We start from the raw sequence: 20,326 nt of genomic DNA, 5'->3' as shown, positions 1-20,326 counted from the left end.
CCTCAGTCCCAATTACCAAGTGGGTGTAATATTCTTGAGTTTCTCTCTGTTCCATTTCTTGATTTTTATGGCGGGGTTACTTGTAATCTTGAAAGTGAACAACTTATGTAAAATCTAAAACTATGTCATAATGCTCAGAGAGCCAGTGCAGGCACAATGGACCAAAAACCTAATTCTATGCTGATAGTTTTCTAACTCTGAAGATACTTGCTAAATTCATCTGTCAGCTCCCTAGTTTTCATTATTAATTCCTCAGAATCTCCCAATTTTTACACTTCAAAGTATCTAAAGGAACTCTTACTAGATGTCTCTTACAGTCAGAGGCATAAGGCATGGAAACAGACCTTTCAATCCAATTTGACCATGCTGACCAAGTTTCCCAAATTAAACTAGTCCATTTGCCTGCGTTTGGGCCATTTCCTCTGACCTTTCCTATTCGTGTACCTGTCCAAATGTCGTTTAAATGTTGTGACTGTATCTTCATCTAACACTTCCTCTGGCAGTTCTTTCTACATACAGTCCACTCTGTGTGAAAATGCTGCACCTCAGGTCCCTTTCAAATCTTTCTCCTCACCTTAAAATTATGCTGTCTAGTGTGAACTCCCCTACTTCGGGAAAATACCTTGGCTATTCACCTTATCTATGCTCATGATTTTGTAAACCTCTATAAAAATCACCTCTCAACCTCCTATACTCCAGTGAAACAAGTTCCAGCCTATCCAGCCTCTCCTTATTAATCAAACCTCCAGGCCTCGTAACATCCTTGTAAATAGTTTCCAAATCCTCTCCAATTTATTAATATCTTTCCGATAGCAGGGTGACCAAACTGTACAAATTACTCCAAAAGTGGCCTCACCAATGTTCTGTATGACCTCAACATGATATTCCAATTCCCATACTCAAAAGGTTTGGGCAATGAAGTTGAGTGTGTTAAATGCTGCCTTAACCACCCTGTCTATGTGTGACATAAATTTTAAAGAAACATGTAACTGAATCCCTTGATGTCTCTGTTGGACAAAACTATCCAGGGTCTTCCCATTAACTGTATGAGTTCTGTTTGTTTTACCAAAATGGACTACCTCGCATTTATTCACATCAATTTCCATCTGCCACTGTGTAGCCTATTGGTCCAATTGATCAAGATCCCTTTGTAATCTGACATAAAACTTTCATCACTTTTGACTATACCACCAATTTCTTTTGTACTCTAAAATATTAATGAGGGAGAAATTCATTATTTGCTTCTTTTTATATCCTGACCAATCTTCTAAACTGCTACACGCCTCTGTTGAATCATTTGTTTTTTTTCTTTAAGTTTGATACTGTTTTTAACTTTTTAGTTAACCACAGATGACCCTGGAATTTTTCATCATTGGAAAATATTTCATATATTTTTAAATATTCCCTTAAAATGTGCCACTGACCTATCCTTTAATCCATTTTGTCAGCTCACTTTCCCGGTGTCTACTTTCATACCTTCATAACATAATGCTCTTATTTAAGTTTAAAATGCTATTTTTGGATACAGATGAGCTATTGGCATGAAGAAGTGATAACAAAATATAGTCCAAAAACAAAAAAAGTTTTTAAATTTTGGAAAATGCTGAATTTTGCCTTAGTGGGATAGTATCCATTCAATCTCAGTGCTTAACCTCATTCGGACTAAATAACAACAAAAGCCTTGCAATCATTGTCTGAGTGTGGTGGAAGTACAAATATTTAATAATTTCAAAACAAGACTGAATGGGCACTTGAAGGAAGCACCCCTGGATGGCAATGGGGATTAAACAGGGAATGAAACCAGATTGTTCCAGAGACTCAATGGCGAAATGCTGTGTCGTAATGACTTCATATTCTCCATGTTTCTATAGCCTCCGATCAAAGTACGAATTTACTGATATTACACTGCCTCAAACAAAGTGTAACATTGAGCCCAGAATTATAGGCATTTGGAAAATAAGTCATTTTACTGGAGTTCTATTAAAATCAAAGTATATTTCTGCCAAAAAATATCAACAAGATCAGCATCAAATTTTCTGGTTTTTTTAATGCAATTATACATGAATGGCATTAGTCATCTTTAAAATTTCTAAATATTTCTAGGTAGGTCATGGTTTAAATTTTATTGTTCAAACTTCAAGTAATTTATGATGCGCATTAATGTTTTCCTCATGCAAGGTACAAAGTCAAGATTTTTTTTACATGGATTATTTAATGCAACAAAAGAAGCCCAAAAAGTTGTCCGAATGTTGTGTCCAAAAGACAGACCGATTGAGCACCTTTCACAACCTCAAAATCCCCAAAATGCTTTCCGTCCCAGTTGTAGTACAGTAAAAGTGTGGTAATTAATTTGCATGTTGCATGGGTTATGGGAGCCCCTACAATGATGACTAGAGAGCAACATGCTTGTGTTGGCACAAAGCTTAGCATCTCTCTCTTTCTTCAGAATAGTACAATGGGATCTTTTACGTCCAGTTGAAAGAGAAGTTAGGCTTTCAGTTAAACATTAAGATCATATCATTGCCCCAAAAGCACTTCCTCAGTCCTCCACAAGACTAGTCATCCTAGGCTCTTGTAGCCAAGTATCTGAACAAAAAATTTGAACTCTCACCCTTCTGACTCAGAGGTGCAAGTGTGTGTACGCATGTGCTTATGAACGTATGCCCACATGCATGCATGTGAGTGCGTGTCATACTGTGACAATGCCGTGACTTTAAGGGGTGTTTTATCCTAGTTTCTTTTTGGGAGAGATTGGGGAACAGGGCTGAGCCTGTATGAGAAGATAAACAACTGACGAATCCTTGTTTTTTTAAAAAATATAATGTTAGAACAATAGAAGCAATCTGAGTGGGTGTGGTCAAGCTCTCAGATCCAGGATCTTAACTTCCAACAGTTGTTACGGGGGTCTCAGCAGGGTTGAAAGGCAATGAATCTCTCCAGTCTGCTATACTCACTCTACCTCAGAATTGTCTTTTGATGTTGTTTCCACCAGAGTTGGAGAGCTACATATGACACAATCTGGTTTCTGAATTTGCCTTTTTGCCAAGGCAAATGTGTTTTGTATTTATGGAATTTTACTATGTTGGAACAATTAATAATTACTATGTCTATCCAATAGAGTTAAGTTATTTCAAGTTCTTCTTTCTTTTATTGTATTTTAATTATAGTGTTTGAATAAATTGTGTTTTGTTTAATGTCGGGTAGTTTGACCAATCGAATTGCATCTGAAACACAGCACTTGACATTTACCTTTTAAAATTAGTAGTAGTTAGGGTCGAAACAACCTTCATAATATATTTTAAGAGGATCTGGTCCATAACAGTATGCCTGAGAGAGACAAATGTGTAAGAGAGAACATGTGCATATACAGCAGTCCCTGATCATGCTTGATGATGGCATGAACATTCAAACAAAGTCTTTTAAGTTGGAGAGATTGTTGCATTGAAGCTATAGCTGCAGTTCTAGCTGACCAGGAAACTCTCCCACTCTCAGATCTCACAGCTGTAAATGAAAGTATTTACAGATTCATGATCAACCTGTGAAAGTACTACCATCTGTTCCACAAATGACACTTGAAAAAGGTGGATACTGATAATTTACTTCCTTCACTCTCTATAAATTTGTTTTTCTAAAAGCTGAGACATTGATTCCTACAAGGGCTTTTTTTCACTCAATGTGATCCTATTTGCTCTTTTCATACTTGTACCTGCAGTATATTCATTGGTGCACATCTGCCCAGTGAAAGATGATAGTTTGACACAAAGGTGCAGGTGTTGTAACTATTCACTGATGTACTTTGTAAGCTATGTCACAGATTCCTGTGATTCCCTACATGAAAACCGTATCCAGTATACTACAGTAATAGTTAAATTTTTGGGCTACTTTTTAAGGTTAAATTTATGGGGTCAACCATTACATAAATACTATTTATAAGGGGCTGAAATTCATGCCCAACAAAATTCATTCTGTATCATTAGCAACTCTAAAGGAATAAACAATGAATTATGGTAACTCTGAAAACCTGGAGTGGAACACCAAAGCCAGGGACTGGAAGACTGGGTGCAGACTAGTAAATGTTGATCTGTTATCTGTGAAGAACTAGGGTCACCTTTTACGTTAGATATTTGGAAAATTCCAAAATTAAAAATCACACAACACCAGGTTATAGTCCAACAGGTAAAACTGGGAGCTTTCGCAGCACTACTCCTTCATCAGGTGATTTGTAATTTTTAACTTTGTACACCCCAGTCCAACACCGACATCTCCAAATCATGGAAAATTCCAGATTATTTGGCCAAAAATAGGAGGTTGACTTTTAGATGAGCTAGATTATTACACGATAATACACAGTAAATAGTCCTATAGCCCTGTGTGCCACCAAGTCATTCTCCAATATACATATACAGATGAGTAAACAAACAGAATTCAGGTGAAGATGGAGAAATTTTAAATTCCTGCAGGTATTCTCTCTCAATATGGAAACCACTATACAATGAATCAATGTATGAAGATTAAACCAATCAACAACACAATGCAGCTTAGGAATCAGGTTAGGCCTTACCTTTGGAGTTACACTACAAATGTGACATGCGCTGAAGTGCGAACATAGCCTCACAGTAAATGACAAGTAACACATTTAACACATTTTAAAAAGGGAAAGGTACTCACAAGGAATACTTAGCCATCCTTGTTCTTCCAGTAAGAACTTCAACCACACGCCATGGTTTAGTCCTAAAGGCAATGCTCCAGAAAGTATAAATCTGACCGTTTAAAAAGTGTAAACTTTTCATTAGCTGCTTTCCATATTTTCTTTACTCCTTTACTATATACATACCAGACTCCCAAGGTGTGGACTATTCTGAGGTAGATGTATTTTGGAATTGCCTTTGATAGGGACAGGGGTGCAAATATGTTCTTGTCCTGACATTAAAAATCCACAATTAATACTCAATGGCAACAGAAAGACTGTTCCCAGGAGCGACTGTGACCCCAATATATTGCCTTCCACCAATAGTTCAAGTGGAGGCTGCTTTGATTCATGTAATAAATGATCTTACATCATAGCTCATGAAAGTAAAATTCATGAAATGAAACTAAATTGGTTGCATGTTATTAAAAGATGATGGAGCTGCCAATTCACGAATTCTGAGCCTCAAGTCATTTCTTCTGAACTACAAACCAAAGAAAGAATACTTGTAACAAAACATCAAAAATATCCTTCCAGTCATGCAGGTCTTGATGATGATTTCATGCAAGGCTGCCAGGATCATCTGGGGAGCTAGTAAAAATCACTTTTCATTCCTAACTTTCTTAAAGTAGATTAGAATAAATGAGAAATGTGAATTCTTTGATAATATCGTTGATGAGCATTTCCTAGCTTCAGGACATGTGGCATATTCCAACTTCTCTCTTTCACACATTACTTCAACAAATATCTGGTAGCTTATATTTTTGGAGCACCTAATGAGACCACTTAGAGGCTGGACTAGTTTATTCTTCCTCTAATCATCGATGATACAAGACAGGAGGGAGCTGCCAACAGAGACTGATCATAGATCACAGATCCGGAAAGTGTGTTCGCCCTACTATTAGAGTTAATTTGATCCTGTCTGAAGAGTACAGACTGTATCAAGCTGATCATTCAAGAAAGAATGTAGTAGACCCAGTAATAAGGATGGTTAGAGTTGACATACATCACTAGAACACAGCTCTGGACTTATGATCCCAAGGCAGATACCATAAGATGGGAAATTTCACACCTTGGAAAAACATATCCAGGCTTTTGCATTGCAGGACAGACCCAAGCCTACCATCCTTCAGATGTAGAGCAGAGGTGGACAAAAGGGATGACCAAGCGTCTGGGCATGCTATTTAAAAGGAGAAAGTGAGGACTGCAGATGCTGGAGATCAGAGCTGAAAATGTGTTGCTGGAAAAGCGCAGCAGGTCAGGCAGCATCCAAGGAGCACGCCCGAAATGTCGATTCTCCTGCTCCACACCTTTGCAGCCTTGGACATAAGTGAGGGGGAGGTGTGGGTGCAGGTTTTGCAATTTCTGCAGTGGCAGGGGAAGGTGCTGGAAGAGGGGGGGGGAGGGTTGCTGGAGGGGCATGGACCTGACGAGGGAGTCATGGAGGGAACAGTCTTTACGGAAAGCCAATAGAGGTGGGGAGGGAAATATCTCTCTGGTGGTGGGGTCCATTTGTAGGTGGCAGAAATGACGGACGATGATACAAACAAGATGGGCGGGCATTATTTCTTTAGGATAATTGATTATTCGATTAATTGATTCAATGTCTCTCCTCTGGGGCTTGGAGTTTTCTTAAGATTCCTTTTTCCTCTCTCTCTGTCTCTGCTCAGAAATAAACCCCAAAACACACTTGTGTGCAAGGGACCTGCAGCATTACTGAACCCGCTCCCCCCCCCCCCCCCACCCCAATCAGTTCAAAGGGATTAACACAGTAAGCATTTGATAAGTCTGCTCCCCTTTCAGGAGACTCGGCAGCAGCACCCTGCTCACAAGTCCCCGTTCCCCCGTCCGCATACCCAACCCCATCCAATGCCACCCTCCCACCGTTCCTCCACACCTTGGGGCAGCTGGACTGGACAACAACAGTAAGACTGCTGCTGCCTTTGGTGGGGGGGTGGGGGTGAGTCTCAAAATAGTGCGCGCGCGCGCACACCCCCCTTTTTACTGCAACGTTTTGACAGGTTCCACCTTTGCCCTGTACAAGACAATGTTGGAAAGATTATCTGGGGAATGGGGGTTTCGGGTACACCCCTGTGTAGACCTCCAGGGAAACTGGTCCAGGACAGTTCTCAGCAGCATTTCAGTAAGCAGAGTTCATTTTTAATTACCGTAAACAAAAGATGCAAACAAACAGTGTTGAAACACCTGATGTAATGTTTCTATCGGGACCTGGAGATCTTCTTTGGATAATCTGAAATTCAGATAATTGGTATTCCGACAATCAAGGCTCCTCTGTATACAGAGGTTGGTGGGGTCGGGGGGTTCTGTCCTTGTTGCATTGCAGGGGTGGGTTCGTGGGCAGAGGTGCAGGAAGTGGATGAAATCTGCTCGAGGGCATCATCGACCACATGGGAGGAGAAATTGCAGTCTTTAAAGAAGAAGGCCATCTGCGGTGTTCTGTGGTGGAACTGGTCCTCCTGGGAGCAGATGCAGCAGAGGCAAAGGAATAGGGAATAAGGGATAGCACTTTTACAGCATGCAGTGTGGGAGGTTGACTACCCTCCCCACCCGTCCGCTTTCTGTAAAGACCATTCCCTCCATGACTCCCTCGTCAGGTCCATGCCCTGCACCAATCCAGCCTTCCCTCCCAGCACCTTGCTCTGCCACTGCAGGAATTGCAAAACCTGCACCCACACCTCTGCCCTCATCTCCATCCAAGGCTGCAAAGGAGCCTTCCACATCCAAAGTTTTACCTGCACTTCCACACACTATTTACTGTATCCTTTGCTCTCAATGCAGTCTCCTCTACATTGGGGAGACAGGACACCTACTCACAAAGTGCTTCAGATATCTCTGGGACACCCGCACCAACCAATCCCACCAGCCCGTGGCCGAATACTTTGACTCCCCTTCCCACTCTGCCAAGGACACGCAGGTCCTGGGCCGCCTCCATCAACACTCCCTAACCACTCAACGCCTGGAGGAAGAACACGTCCTCTTCTGCCTCAGGATCCTCCAACTCCACAGCATAAACCTGGATTTCACCAGTTTTCTCATTTCCCTTCCCTCCACCTTACCTTGTTCAAATCTTCCAGCTTGGCACCACCCTCAATACCTGTCCATCTTCCTTCCCACCTATCCGCACCACCCTCCTCTCTGACCTATCACCATTGCACCCATCTCCATCTAACTGTCACACTCTCAGCTATATTTCATCCAGCCTCACAACCTGCCCATTTATCTCGCCACCCCATGGCTCACAGCATCATTCCTGATGAAGGGCTTTGGCACGCAACGTCAATTCTCCTGCTCCTCGGATGCTGACTGACCTGCTGTGCTTTTCCAGCATCACATTCTCGACACTCACCCACTCCCCATCAGCCTTATGCACACCCGAAGCCAACAACACAAACCCATGAACCTTTATCCTTACACCCTTTATGGCAACTTACCCAGTACCCACCATCAACAGACTTCAAGAGCCAATTTGAAATAAAACAAAGCAAAGGGTGAAATGTCTAATAGAACCTTCAACAAAATATAAATGACTTCCAATCATGAAATCTCAGGTTAAAGTTATGGCAGTCATCTCTCTGTCACAAAGGAAGATGAAGTTTGTGACTTTTAGCTCTGTTACAGAGTCAATCCCTTGAATATGGTTTCTGAGCACGTACACACATTTAAAACTGTTTTGAATTTTTATTTCCTGATGATAATTCCTCAATCGTCTAAATTAGTCCCATGCATCATTCTTTTAAGCCAAGAAAATTTCAGGGTAAAAGCTCTTAAAGTCTTTCTTGGAAAACTGGCTCTGTGGTCTTCGTTCCCACTAAAACCCTCTATTTCAAGTCCTAAAAAGTCTTTGACCTAAAATTCTAGAGGAGTATTCCTTAAGGAAATACCCTTCATGTCAATATATTAGAAAAAATTGGGGAATAACAGTGTACACAACAGGAACTGCATCCGCCCATGACAAAGAGGCACCTCCACAAGAATTGGCGAGTAGAGGAAAGCCATCTGGAGTAACACAAGAATAGCAAAGCATGTTTAGTATAAACTCTTAAAAGAAAGGTGGATACTCCATCTCCCCATTAGGGTGACATGGTTGAAATTTTATTCATGGCATGTAAGAACTGAAATTGAACAAAAATTTACAAATGCAATTTAATCCTAATAGCGTTGGTGACAATGAGAAAATAGGAACAGATAGTTGAGAACAAGTTTGATAGGGGTATTGAAAATCATGATGGATGTGGGCTGATTGAGAAAATAGAACATAGAACATAGAAAAATACAGCTCAATACAGGCCCTTTGGCCCTCGATGTTGCACCAATCCAAGCCCACCTAACCTACACTAGCCCACTATCCTCCATATACCTATCCAATGCCCGTTTAAATGCCCATAAAGAGGGAGAGTCCACCACTGCTACTGGCAGGGCATTCCATGAACTCACGACTCGCTGAGTAAAGAATCTACCCCTAACACCTGTCCTATACCTCCCACCCCTTAATTTAAAGCTATGCCCCCTCGTAACAGCTGACTCCATACATGGAAAAAGGTTCTCATGGTCAACCCTATCTAAACCCCTAATCATCTTGTATACTTCTATCAAGTCACCCCTAAACCTTCTTTTCTCCAATGAAAACAGCCCTAAGTGTCTCAGCCTTTCCTCATATGATCTTCCTACCATACCAGGCAACATCCTGGTAAACCTCCTCTGCACCCGTTCCAGTGCCTCCACATCCTTCCTATAGTATGGCGACCAAAACTGCACACAATACTCCAGATGCGGCCGCACCAGAGTCTTATACAACTGCAACATGAACTCAGGACTCCGGAACTCAATTCCTCTACCAATAAAAGCCAGTACGCCATATGCCTTCTTCACCGCACTATTTACCTGGGTGGCAACTTTCAGAGATCTGTGTACATGGACACCAAGATCCCTCTGCTCATCCACACTACCAAGTATCCGACCATTAGCCCAGTACCCCATCTTTTTGTTACTCATGCAAAGTGAATCACCTCACACTTACCCACATTGAGCTCCATTTGCCACCTTTCTGCCCAGCTCTGCAGCTTATCTATATCCCGCTGTAACCGGACACATCCTTCCTCACTGTCAACAACTCCACCGACTTTTGTATCATCCGCAAACTTGCTCACCCAACCTTCTAGCCCCTCTTTCAGGTCATTTATAAAACTGACCAACAGCAATGGTCCCAAAACAGATCCTTGCGGAACACCGCTAGTAACTGCACTCAAAGATGAACCTTTACCATCAACTACTACCCTCTGTCTTCTTCCAGCCAGCCAATTCCTAATCCAAACCTCCAACTCACCCTCAATGCCATATCTCCGTATTTTTTGCAGTAGCCTACCATGGGGAACCTTATCAAACGCCTTACTAAAATCCATATACACCACATCTACCGCTTTACCCTCGTCCACCTCCTTAGTCACCTTCTCAAAGAATTCAATAAGGTTTGTGAGGCACGACCTGCCCTTCACAAAACCATGCTGACTATCCTTGATCACATTATTCCTATCCAGATGTTCATAAATCCTATCCCTTACAATTCTCTCTAAGACTTTGCCCACAACAGAAGTGAGACTCACTGGCCTATAGTTACTAGGGTTATCCCTACTCCCCTTCTTAAACAAGGGAACCATATTTGCTAGCCTCCAGTCTTCTGGCACTATTCCTGTAGACGAAGACATAAAAATCAAGGCCAATGGCTCTGCAATCTCCTCCCTTGCTTCCCAGAGAATCCTAGGATAAATGCCATCAGGCCCAGGGGACTTATATATTTTCACCCTTTCCAGAATTTCCAACACCTCTTCCCTACATACCTCAAAGCCGTCCATTCTAATCACTTGTGACTCAGTATTCACATCGGCAACAATGTCCTGTTCCTGAGTGAATACTGACGAAAAGTATACATTCATTGTCTCCCCAATCTCTTCAGCCTCCACACACAACTTCCCACTACTATCCTTGACTGGACTTATTCCTACCCTAGTCATTCTTTTATTCCTGACATACCTATAGAAAGCCTTTGGGTTTTCCCTCATCCTACCAACTAATGACTTTTCATGTCCCCTCCTTGCTGTTCTTAGCTCTCTCTTCAGATCCTTCCTGGCTACCTTATAACTCTCAATCGCCCCAATTGAACCTTCATGCCTCATCTTTACATAGGCCGCCCTCTTCCCTTTAACAAGGGATTCCAATTCCTTAATAAACCACAGCTCCCTCACACAACCCTTTCCTCCCTGCCTGACAGGTACATACTTATCAAGGACACTCAATAGTTGCTCCTTGAACAAGCTCCACATATCAATTGCGTCCTTGCCTTGAAGCCTACTTTTCCAAGCCACGCATCCTAAGTCATGCCTCACTGCATCATAATTTCCCTGTCCCCAGCTATAACTCTTGCCCTGCAGTGCACACTTATCCCTCTCCATCACTAGAGTAAAAGTCACCGAATTGTGGTCACTGTCCCCAAAATGCTCACCTACCTCCAATTCTAACACCTGGCCTGGTTCGTTACCCAGAACCAAATCCAGTATGACCTCACCTCTTGTTGGCCTGTCTACATATTGTGTCAGGAAACCCTCCTGCACACATTGGACAAACACCAACCCATCTAACGAACTTGAGCTATAGCTTTCCCAGTCAATATCAGGAAAGTTAAAGACCCCATAACAACCACCCTATTACTTTCACTCTTCTCCTGAATCATCCTCGCAATCCTTTCTTCTACATCTCTCAGACTATTAGGAGGCCTGTAGAAAACTCCTAACAGGGTGACCTCACCTTTCCTGTTCCTAACCTCAGCCCAAACTACCTCAGATGGTGAGTATTCATCCATCGTCCTTTCCACCACTGTAATACTATCTTTGACATTCAATGCCACACCTCCCCCTCTTTTACCCCCATCTCTGACCCTACTGAAACATTTAAACCCTGGAACTTGCAACAGCCAATCCTGTCCCTGTTCTACCCATGTCTCCGTAATAGCCACAACATTGAAATCCCAGGTACCAACCCACGCTGCAAGTTCACCTACCTTATTTCATATACTTCTTGCATTGAAGTATACACACTTCAAGCCACCTTCCTGTTTACAGGCACCCTCCTTTGAGACTGATGCCATGTTCCTAACCTCCCTACACTCCAGGTCCTGCAACCTAAAGCTAATGTCTAGGTTCCCATGCACCTGCAGAGTTAGTTTAAACTCCTCCCCCCCCACCCTCCCCCAAGAGCACTAGCAAACCTCCCCCCAAGGACACTGGTGCCCCTCAGGTTCAGGTGTAGACCATCCTGTTTATAGAGGTCCCACCTTCCCCAGAAAGGACCCCAGTTATCCAGATACCAGAATCCCTCCCTCCTGAACCATCCCTGTAGCCACGCATTTAACTCTTCTCTCTCCCTATTCCTCGACTCTCTATCATGTGGCACGGGTAACAAACCAGAGACAACTCTGTTTGTTCTAATACTTGCCATCTGTGGAAGCATAAATAACAAGAGGGCACAAATTAAAGATGATGCCAATAGAAGCATGGCGATGAGGGAAAGAAACTTTTCATGCAGGAAGTAATAAGGATCTGGAATGCACTCAGAGCATGATGGAGGCATGTTCAATTGAAACAGTTAAGAGAGAATTGGATTACTGAAAGGAAGAATGGGGAGAAGGTGGGGTGTAGCATTAGGTGAACTGCTGCTTTGGATAGCCAGCACAGATAAGATTGGCTGACTGTATAAGTCTAGGTAAATGTTTAATGGAATTATATTTCTTTAACAGGCATTTTTATTTAAAAAGGCTAAACTCAATTTGTTGGTTTTGTCAATGTAGTTCTCAATCACAAAACATGTTTTTATTCAATTATTTAAAACATTGATTCATGGATAGACAAAATCTGGGTAACTTCTGATAAATATTATTTGAATGAAACAATAAACTTCATGAATAAAAGCAAATTACTGTGGATGCTGGAATCCGAAACCAAAAAAAAAGAGAAAATACTGGAAAATCTCAGCAAGTCTGGCAGCATCTGTAAGGAGAGAAAAGAGCTGATGTTTCGAGTCTAACTGACCCTTTGTCAATGATACTGAATTGTGGTGAATAATTAGCTTTGTCATAATGCTAGGCATTGTTGGCCTCTCTCAGGCAAGTAAGCTGTCTGCTTAATACTACCAACCAGACGTCATTGACAGATAATAAATTCTACTGAACTCTAAAATGTTATTGGATGTGGCTTTAAAGACGTATCCAAATTAACATCATACAATAAGGAAGAGCTCCCATGCTTATCCCAAATCCAGGAAGGAAAACAACAACAAAGGCAGGAGCTGCTTTGTGGATGTCCTCACATTCATTGAATGTAATGGTCGGTTCAGAGTCAGGTGTTTCTTTTCATTTCTTGACCTCAATCAGCAAGATTGGCCAGAGTGCAAAAGGAGGAGAAAAGGAAGCTAGGTTTGAGAAAAAAAACATCAGGGTGTATGGAATAAAAACAGAGCAGTAGGGTTGTGGAGGGAGATTGCAATGTGGAGGGCAGCGGAGATATATGATCACAGAAGGTGGGGATGGACCCAGTGGTTACGTAGAAAGGCATCTGTAGCAACAGCTTGACACTTTCAAGATAATTCAATGTTGACCTACTAGAATTGAAACTATGCCTGTTTCAGGAGGTATCAGTTCCAGTGGCCTATCAGGATTGCATACTGTGGAAATCACCAATTAAGCTGAGAATGCTCAAAGGGACAAATCCAATCATATTGCATTTAACTTGGGAGTTGCTTTCTCCAAGCCATAGGAAACCCACACATTCCTGTTGCACCCTATTTTTGGCTTCCCTCCCTATGGGAATAGTTCCAGAACCAAGTTGGGAGCCTCCTGTAATTTGTAGACTCAAGTTCCTGTGCATTGTCTCAAAATACAGTGATACCTGCAAATGGAAAGCCAGACAGCTCATTATTAATTGAAGACGTTTTCTGAAAAGTACATTTTTGGAAACTGGACATGTCCCAATGCATCCATTTCATTTTCTTCAAAAACTAAAGTACCTCAAAAAATCTCTTCAATGAAAGACAATTTCAATTTTGTAATACAATAATATTTGTCATCATACCAGGTTTGCAAGTGAACTTTATACAAGTTGTTTATTCATTAGCATCATTAATTTTTCCAAAGATTTACTATGTTTTATCTTTATTGCAACACCAAGTTTTTTATTTAGAACAATTTGTTTTGCTGAAATGCAATATTCAGAGACATGATTAATTACATGCAAAGGATAGTTCTGCAGGGATTTCAAGCCACAAAATGCACTCATTTAACCAAAAAAAGGTCAACTTTGTTATTGCTGGGGAAAAGCTGGTTAATAATGCTGATGTGATTTTGACATGGACAGGCAAGCATGACTTCTTGTAATTCAGATCTCAAGATTCCTTTCGAGTTTATGACAGAAGTCCAGCACTACAAGAACGTGCTTATTAAACCTTTACCTCCTGACGACTTGGGACCATCTGATCCTGGAAAGTTACCCTGTGACGTAACAACCTCTCCCGGGGAGGGGGGGTGATTTCACTCCCACCTTGCTGTCATGTGAGAATTAAGAAAAGAAGAGTCATGGTGTAAGAAAGGAAATCATTGGCAATGCAGTGTGGTATTATACTATTAGCAAGCAAATAACAGGAGCTTTTCAATTCCTGTGATTCAAACTGCTGCAAAGTGACAATTTACTAATAAGCAACCTTCTGTAACTGGTAGAGATGAGCGCTTGACCAAACTGAAAACCCAAAGTGGTCAGAATTTAAGATTTGAATTTATTTATAAAGACTTGAGATCTTTTAATTTTGTAGCTGTAGCTCCAATAATAGCACTGAATGCACTTTAAAGAAAATATTTTTTGAAGATTTGATTCTTGGTTGAATTGTTGAGGAACAGAATATTGTTCTACATTACTTAAACATGAATTGCTAATCTTTAGTGACCTCATGAGGACTGTCCGATTATTGATGATTTGAACACTAAGTGTTTTGGGGTTTGTGAGCTGGTTATAAGCTTATGCTAAAAATGTTATATAACAGGGAACTATGTATTTCTATTTTCACAGAACTGTAGGCAGTTTTGGAAACGGGTAACAAAAGAGAGGTGAGCAGGCAGATAAGTTTTCAATATGTGATGGCCATGCATACATTTTGGTTCAATAGCAGTGTTGAGTGGAATTGTACTACCAACCATAGGCCTAAGCTCTGCAGAGCTTGTCATGTGTTGTATGATCATTCCTTCCTGGTACTGTAACATTTTTGCATGTGATGTGATATGATATATGATATGATATATAAAGTCTCAATAAGGAAACATACTTCTCTTGATAAATCAAGGAACAGAAGATAGCATATGTATTCTGGGCTGTCAGGACTGTTCTTTGCCTTGACTTTTACGAACAGAAACTTTCATTTTCCAAAGCCAAAATTCAAACGCTCATCCCCAATGAATAGTGCAGGAAATTATTGCATTAATGTGGGGGGTTCCCATCCAATTTCAATACTCAGATTTGGTTTTCAGCATAATTTAAACAATGAGATACCACTTCCACAATAAATCCAAATAAATACACAAATATCCTGCACTTTCACAACATTTTGCAAGCAGCATTAATTTGAAGTATTACTTAAGTATGAATTTCACAAATCTGTTAAGTGAATAACAGATTAAGTGAATCATATAGACAAGTAGTAGAAATTGAATAAGAAATAAAATATCAAAAAGAAAGAAATCAAGCATTAAAAGACATAGGCTCCTTTTAATTAAATAGATTTCTTAAAATTCCAAGAGCACATGCAGTGCAGCATATGTAAAGCCATTCTGACCCCTCCCTGAGTTTGGAGGGAGGTTAAGCTATTACTTTCAAATGATTAGCTAATATTGCAGAAGCAAAATGAGAAGTGAGGCACAGATGCTGCAAAAGGAAAAAATCTGAAAGAAAAATGCAACAATCCAGGCTAGGAGGAATCAAAGCATCATCACAAAAGGTCAGTGTTATTCACTTGCTGAAGTATTCATCAATATTTTTGACCATTAAACCTTATTGATTTCACGTCACTTGTCACTTGACTACCCGAGGTAGTCTTACCTGGTATTACCAGTGACACGTTTATGGGCCAAATAATATAGAGACGATTGCAGGTTTGTTGCTTTAGAATTTTATAACAGCTTGACCATAATGAGATTGTTTTAAACATAGGAAGAGGAATTAGTCATTCAATCCTCGAGCCAGAACTGCCATTGAATGAAATCAAGGTTGATCTATGGCCAAACTCCAGTTACCTACTTTTGAGCCATATCCCTTAATAAAACTTTGCTTAACCAAAATGTAAATATTAGACGTAAAACTGAACTAGTATCCATTGTAGTTAGTGGAAATTGTTCCAAATATCTACCACTCTTTTTTTTTAAAAAGAGTATCTCCCTGATTGGAATAGCCCTAATTTTGGATGTAGGTTTGCTCGCTGAGCTGGAAGGTTCATTTTCAGACATTTCACCTGAGGCCCACTGAAGATGTTACCTAGTAGGGTAACGAAACATCTGGAAAATGAACCTTCCAGCTCAGCGAGCAAACCTACATCCGAAAACTCAACCTGAGCTACAAGTCTTCTCAAAACTCGCTATGGCCCTAATTCTCAGACTATGGATCCAAGTTTTAGAATCCCCAACCAGTCAAAATAATTTAACTTTATGTAACCTTTCTTTTCCTGTTAATACCTTGAAGACTTTGATCAGATCACCCCTTAATCTTTTATTTTCTGGAGAGGGCAGGCCACATTTGTATCCCAGGAGGCTCAATTCCACCATAGTACACACCAGATGGCCTCCCACATGGTCGATGATGCCCTCCAACACATCTCATCCACTTCCTGCACCTCTGCCCTCTAACCCCATCCCTCCAACTGCAACAAGGACAGAACCCATGGTCCTCACCTTCCACCCCACCAACCTATGTATACATTACATCATCCTCTGCTATTTCTGCCACATACAAATGGACCCCCACCCCTATCCACTTTCCATAAAGGCCATTCCTTCCACGACTTCTTGGCAGGTCCACGCTCTCCACCAACCCACTTTGCCCTCCCGGCACCTTCCCCTGCCACCGCAGGAATTTTTAAACCTGCACCTACACCTCCCCCCTCACCTCTGTCCAAGGCTACAAAGGAACCTTCATCAGATTTTACCCGCACTTCCACATGTCATTTACTGTATCAGTTACTCTCGATTGGTCTCCTCAACACTGGGGATACAGGAAGCCGACTTGCAGAGCGTTTCAGGGAACATCTCTGGGACACCCGCACCAACCAACCCCACCACCCCGTGGCCGAACACTTCAACTTCCCCTCCCATTCCACCAAGGACCCGCAGGTCCTGGGCCTCCTCTATCACCACTCCCTAAACACCCGACACCTGGAGGAAGAATGCCTCATCCTCCACCTTGGGACCCTTCAACCATATGGCATTAATGTGGATTTCACCAGATTCCTCACTTCCCCTCTCCCCCCCACCTTATCCCAGTTTCAACCTTCCAACATGGCACCACCCTCATGACCTGTCCGAACTATCCATCTTCCTTCCCACCTATTCGCTCCACCCTCCTCTCCAACCTATCACCATTACACCCATCTATCGCACTCTCAGCTACCTCCCATCACCCCCCCCCCCCCCCCCCCCACCACCATCCCCACACCCCTCCCATTTATTATTCTACCCCCTGCCTCACAAGCCTCATTCCTGATGACGGGCTTTTGCCTGAAATGTCGATTCTCCTGCCCCTCAGATGATACCTGACCTACTGTTGCTTTTTGAGCACCACACTCTCAACTCTAAATTTATATACTATCTCCTCACAACTTAAGACCTGAAGTCCAAGTTTCTTGTGTTGTAAACTTATGTTATGCTTCTTCCAAGGCCAATTTATCATTCCTAAAGTGTGGTGCTGCTCACTGTACTCCAAGTGGGGTCTAAACAGGGTTTTGTACAACTACAATAGAACTTCTATATCCTTGTTCTCCAGTCCTCTAATCATAAAACCACCATTCTATTCACTTTCTTGATTATTTTCTGCACTTGTTTATGGCATCTAAAGATCTATGCACCTGAACTCCCAAGTTTCTTTGAGAATCTGCTGTATTTAACTTCATGTCAGCTAGAAAGTACCCTGATCTATCCCTTTTTCATCCAGAACAGATGGATAATCTCCCACGTACTTGAACTGAACTCTACCTGCTACTGTTTTGCCCATTAGTCTATCATTATCCCTTTGTAATTTTATGTGGTCATGCACACTGCAGACATGCTACCCATGAGTCATCGGCAAATTTAGATACATGACTTTCGATACCATTATATCTAAATCGTTAATAAATCATGCAAATAATTAAAGCCCTATCACAGATCCTTATGTAACACCACTGGCCACATCCTGCTAATTTGACTACCTATCTTTAATCCCTACTTTCTATCACCTGCTACTGCACAAATTTCCCAGCTATGGCAGTAATTTGCCCTCAATTCATGGGCTTCTTCCATAATCAACAATTTCTTGTGTGGAACTTCATCAAATCCCTTCTGGAAATCATATAAAGAACATCGATGACATTGCCCTGTCCGGTACTTTAATCTACGTTAATCATGTTTATCAGGCATGATCTACCCATCATGAATCCATGCTGGCTCTCTCTGATCAACTAAAAATTTTCAAGGTGATTAGTTTCCACATTGTTGATTGTACATGCCAAGAATTTCCCCACCACAGCTGTTAGACTAACTGATCTGGAATGCTGGGTTTTCCTCTTTCACACTTCTTTTAAAAATTGATTTATGTAACTTTCCGATCCAAAGGGATGACTCATGTATTTAGGAGAACTCAAAAGATTATACTTAGCCTTCACTTTATGTAACTATAAAAGTTCTTATTGATTTTGATGCCCCTGGCAAACTTCATTTTACAATTCCTTTTAGCAGCTCTTATAAACGGCTTTGTGGCTCCTTGCTAGTCTCTGTATCTTTCTCATTTAGCAGATCTGTGCTATTTATTACATTTTTTGTTATCCTATCCCTCACCTTTACAGTTGCCCATGGCTGTTCCCCCCACCCCCCACCAAATGAAATAGAGCTTTTCCCTCTTGGTGGTATAAACCAGTTTTGTATGGTGTCAAAAATTTCTTTAAACATCCTCCACTGTTCTTCACTTGTTTACCCTTCAGCAGACTTTTCTCATTTATTGTAGGCAGTTTCTATTTTATCGCATTAAAGTCGGTCTTATCTAAATCTAAAATTCTAGTAACTGATTCAGGTTTTTTTGCTTTCACACACCACATTGAACTCGATCATGTTATGATCACTATTTGATAAATATTCAAACACAATTAAAGTATTGATTAAATCTAGCTCATTACTCAGCACTAAATCCAATATTGCTTGTCCCCTTGTTGCACCCAGGGCATATTGCTTTAAAAATACTATCCCAGATACATCACTACCTTTCAGACACGATTGTCTGCCTCTGCCAATATTAAAGTTTAAAATCTTCCAGTAATAATAATCTGTTAAACATTTGCCTGATTTCTGCATTTAAACAATCGAGCACTTCTGAACTGCCACAAGGGGGTCTACACACAATGGGGAGAAAGTGAGGACTGCAGATGCTGGAGATGAGAGTTGAAAATGTGTTGCTGGAAAAGCACAGCAGGTCAGGCAGCATCCAAGGAACAGGAGAATCGACGTTTCAGGCATCCCTTTCCTGAAGAAGGGCTGATGCCCGAAACGTTGGATGCTGCCTGACCTGCTGCATTTTTCCAGCAACACATTTTCAGGTCAACACACAATGGCTATTAAAGCTTTGGATCCTTTACCATTCCTCAATTCCATCCATACAATATTCACTAAAATTCACACCTTCATACTTCAAATGGTGTGGGAGGATTTTTTTTTTCTTATCAGTAATGCTACTTCACATCCTCTGCCATTTTCCCTGACCATCCTGTAAATCTTATAATCTCATGTATATGTAGCTCTCAGTCCTGACCATTCACCTCAGTAGTGGGGCTAATATCTCTATCTCAATCCCAAATTTGAAACTGTTGCCTCAGCTCATTTAATTTATTCCTTACATTCCATGTATTTATCTACTAAACTCTTCTTTAGGCCTAGATTATAAACTATCCCTCAGCGCTGGTACTTTATTCACCTGTTTATTATTTCTCTCTTGTCGTTTAAATTAATACACTTAAAATTTTAACATTATCTGCCATACCTGAAGTAGGATTCCTGAATGTTGTTTTTACTCTGTTCTCTTACTTGACTTTGAAATTCAAATCGACTTCCTATGATCTCTCTCTCACAATTTACAAATTAAAAGTCATTGTCACCAGCTGATTTAGCCTTTCTGCTAAGACACTGAAGATTCTGTTTTCTGCTCTATCTTTTTCCTTTGTTTTCTTACCTTTGTCTCAGCTGAACGTGGCTCTTTTAAAAGATGGCTAAGTTCCATATCAAAGGCGTGCATGTCAGATGGTCATTTGAGTCCAAAGACTGCAATCTGTTCTCATCCAATATTCAGGTTTTTGTGAACA

The 20,326-nt window shown here is 41.1% G+C and overlaps 1 protein-coding gene across 11 annotated transcripts in view; it reads right to left on the bottom strand.

Moving 5' to 3' along the window:
• LOC140485944 (ankyrin-2-like) overlaps positions 1–20,326 on the bottom strand; it is an 850,179-nt gene that overhangs the window by 532,475 nt on the left and 297,378 nt on the right. For all 11 annotated transcript variants that reach the window (XM_072584685.1, XM_072584421.1, XM_072584596.1 and 8 more), the window contains exon 2: positions 14,201–14,293. In XM_072584685.1, coding sequence (XP_072440786.1) covers positions 14,201–14,293 — 93 coding nt within the window. The remainder of the gene's footprint in view (positions 1–14,200; positions 14,294–20,326) is intronic.

This window comes from Chiloscyllium punctatum, chromosome 1, assembly GCF_047496795.1.
Source record: "Chiloscyllium punctatum isolate Juve2018m chromosome 1, sChiPun1.3, whole genome shotgun sequence".
Classification (NCBI taxonomy): Eukaryota; Metazoa; Chordata; class Chondrichthyes; order Orectolobiformes; family Hemiscylliidae; genus Chiloscyllium; species Chiloscyllium punctatum.
The sequence above is the reverse complement of the archived record's forward strand: the minus strand, read 5'-3'. Positions and strand labels throughout refer to the sequence as shown.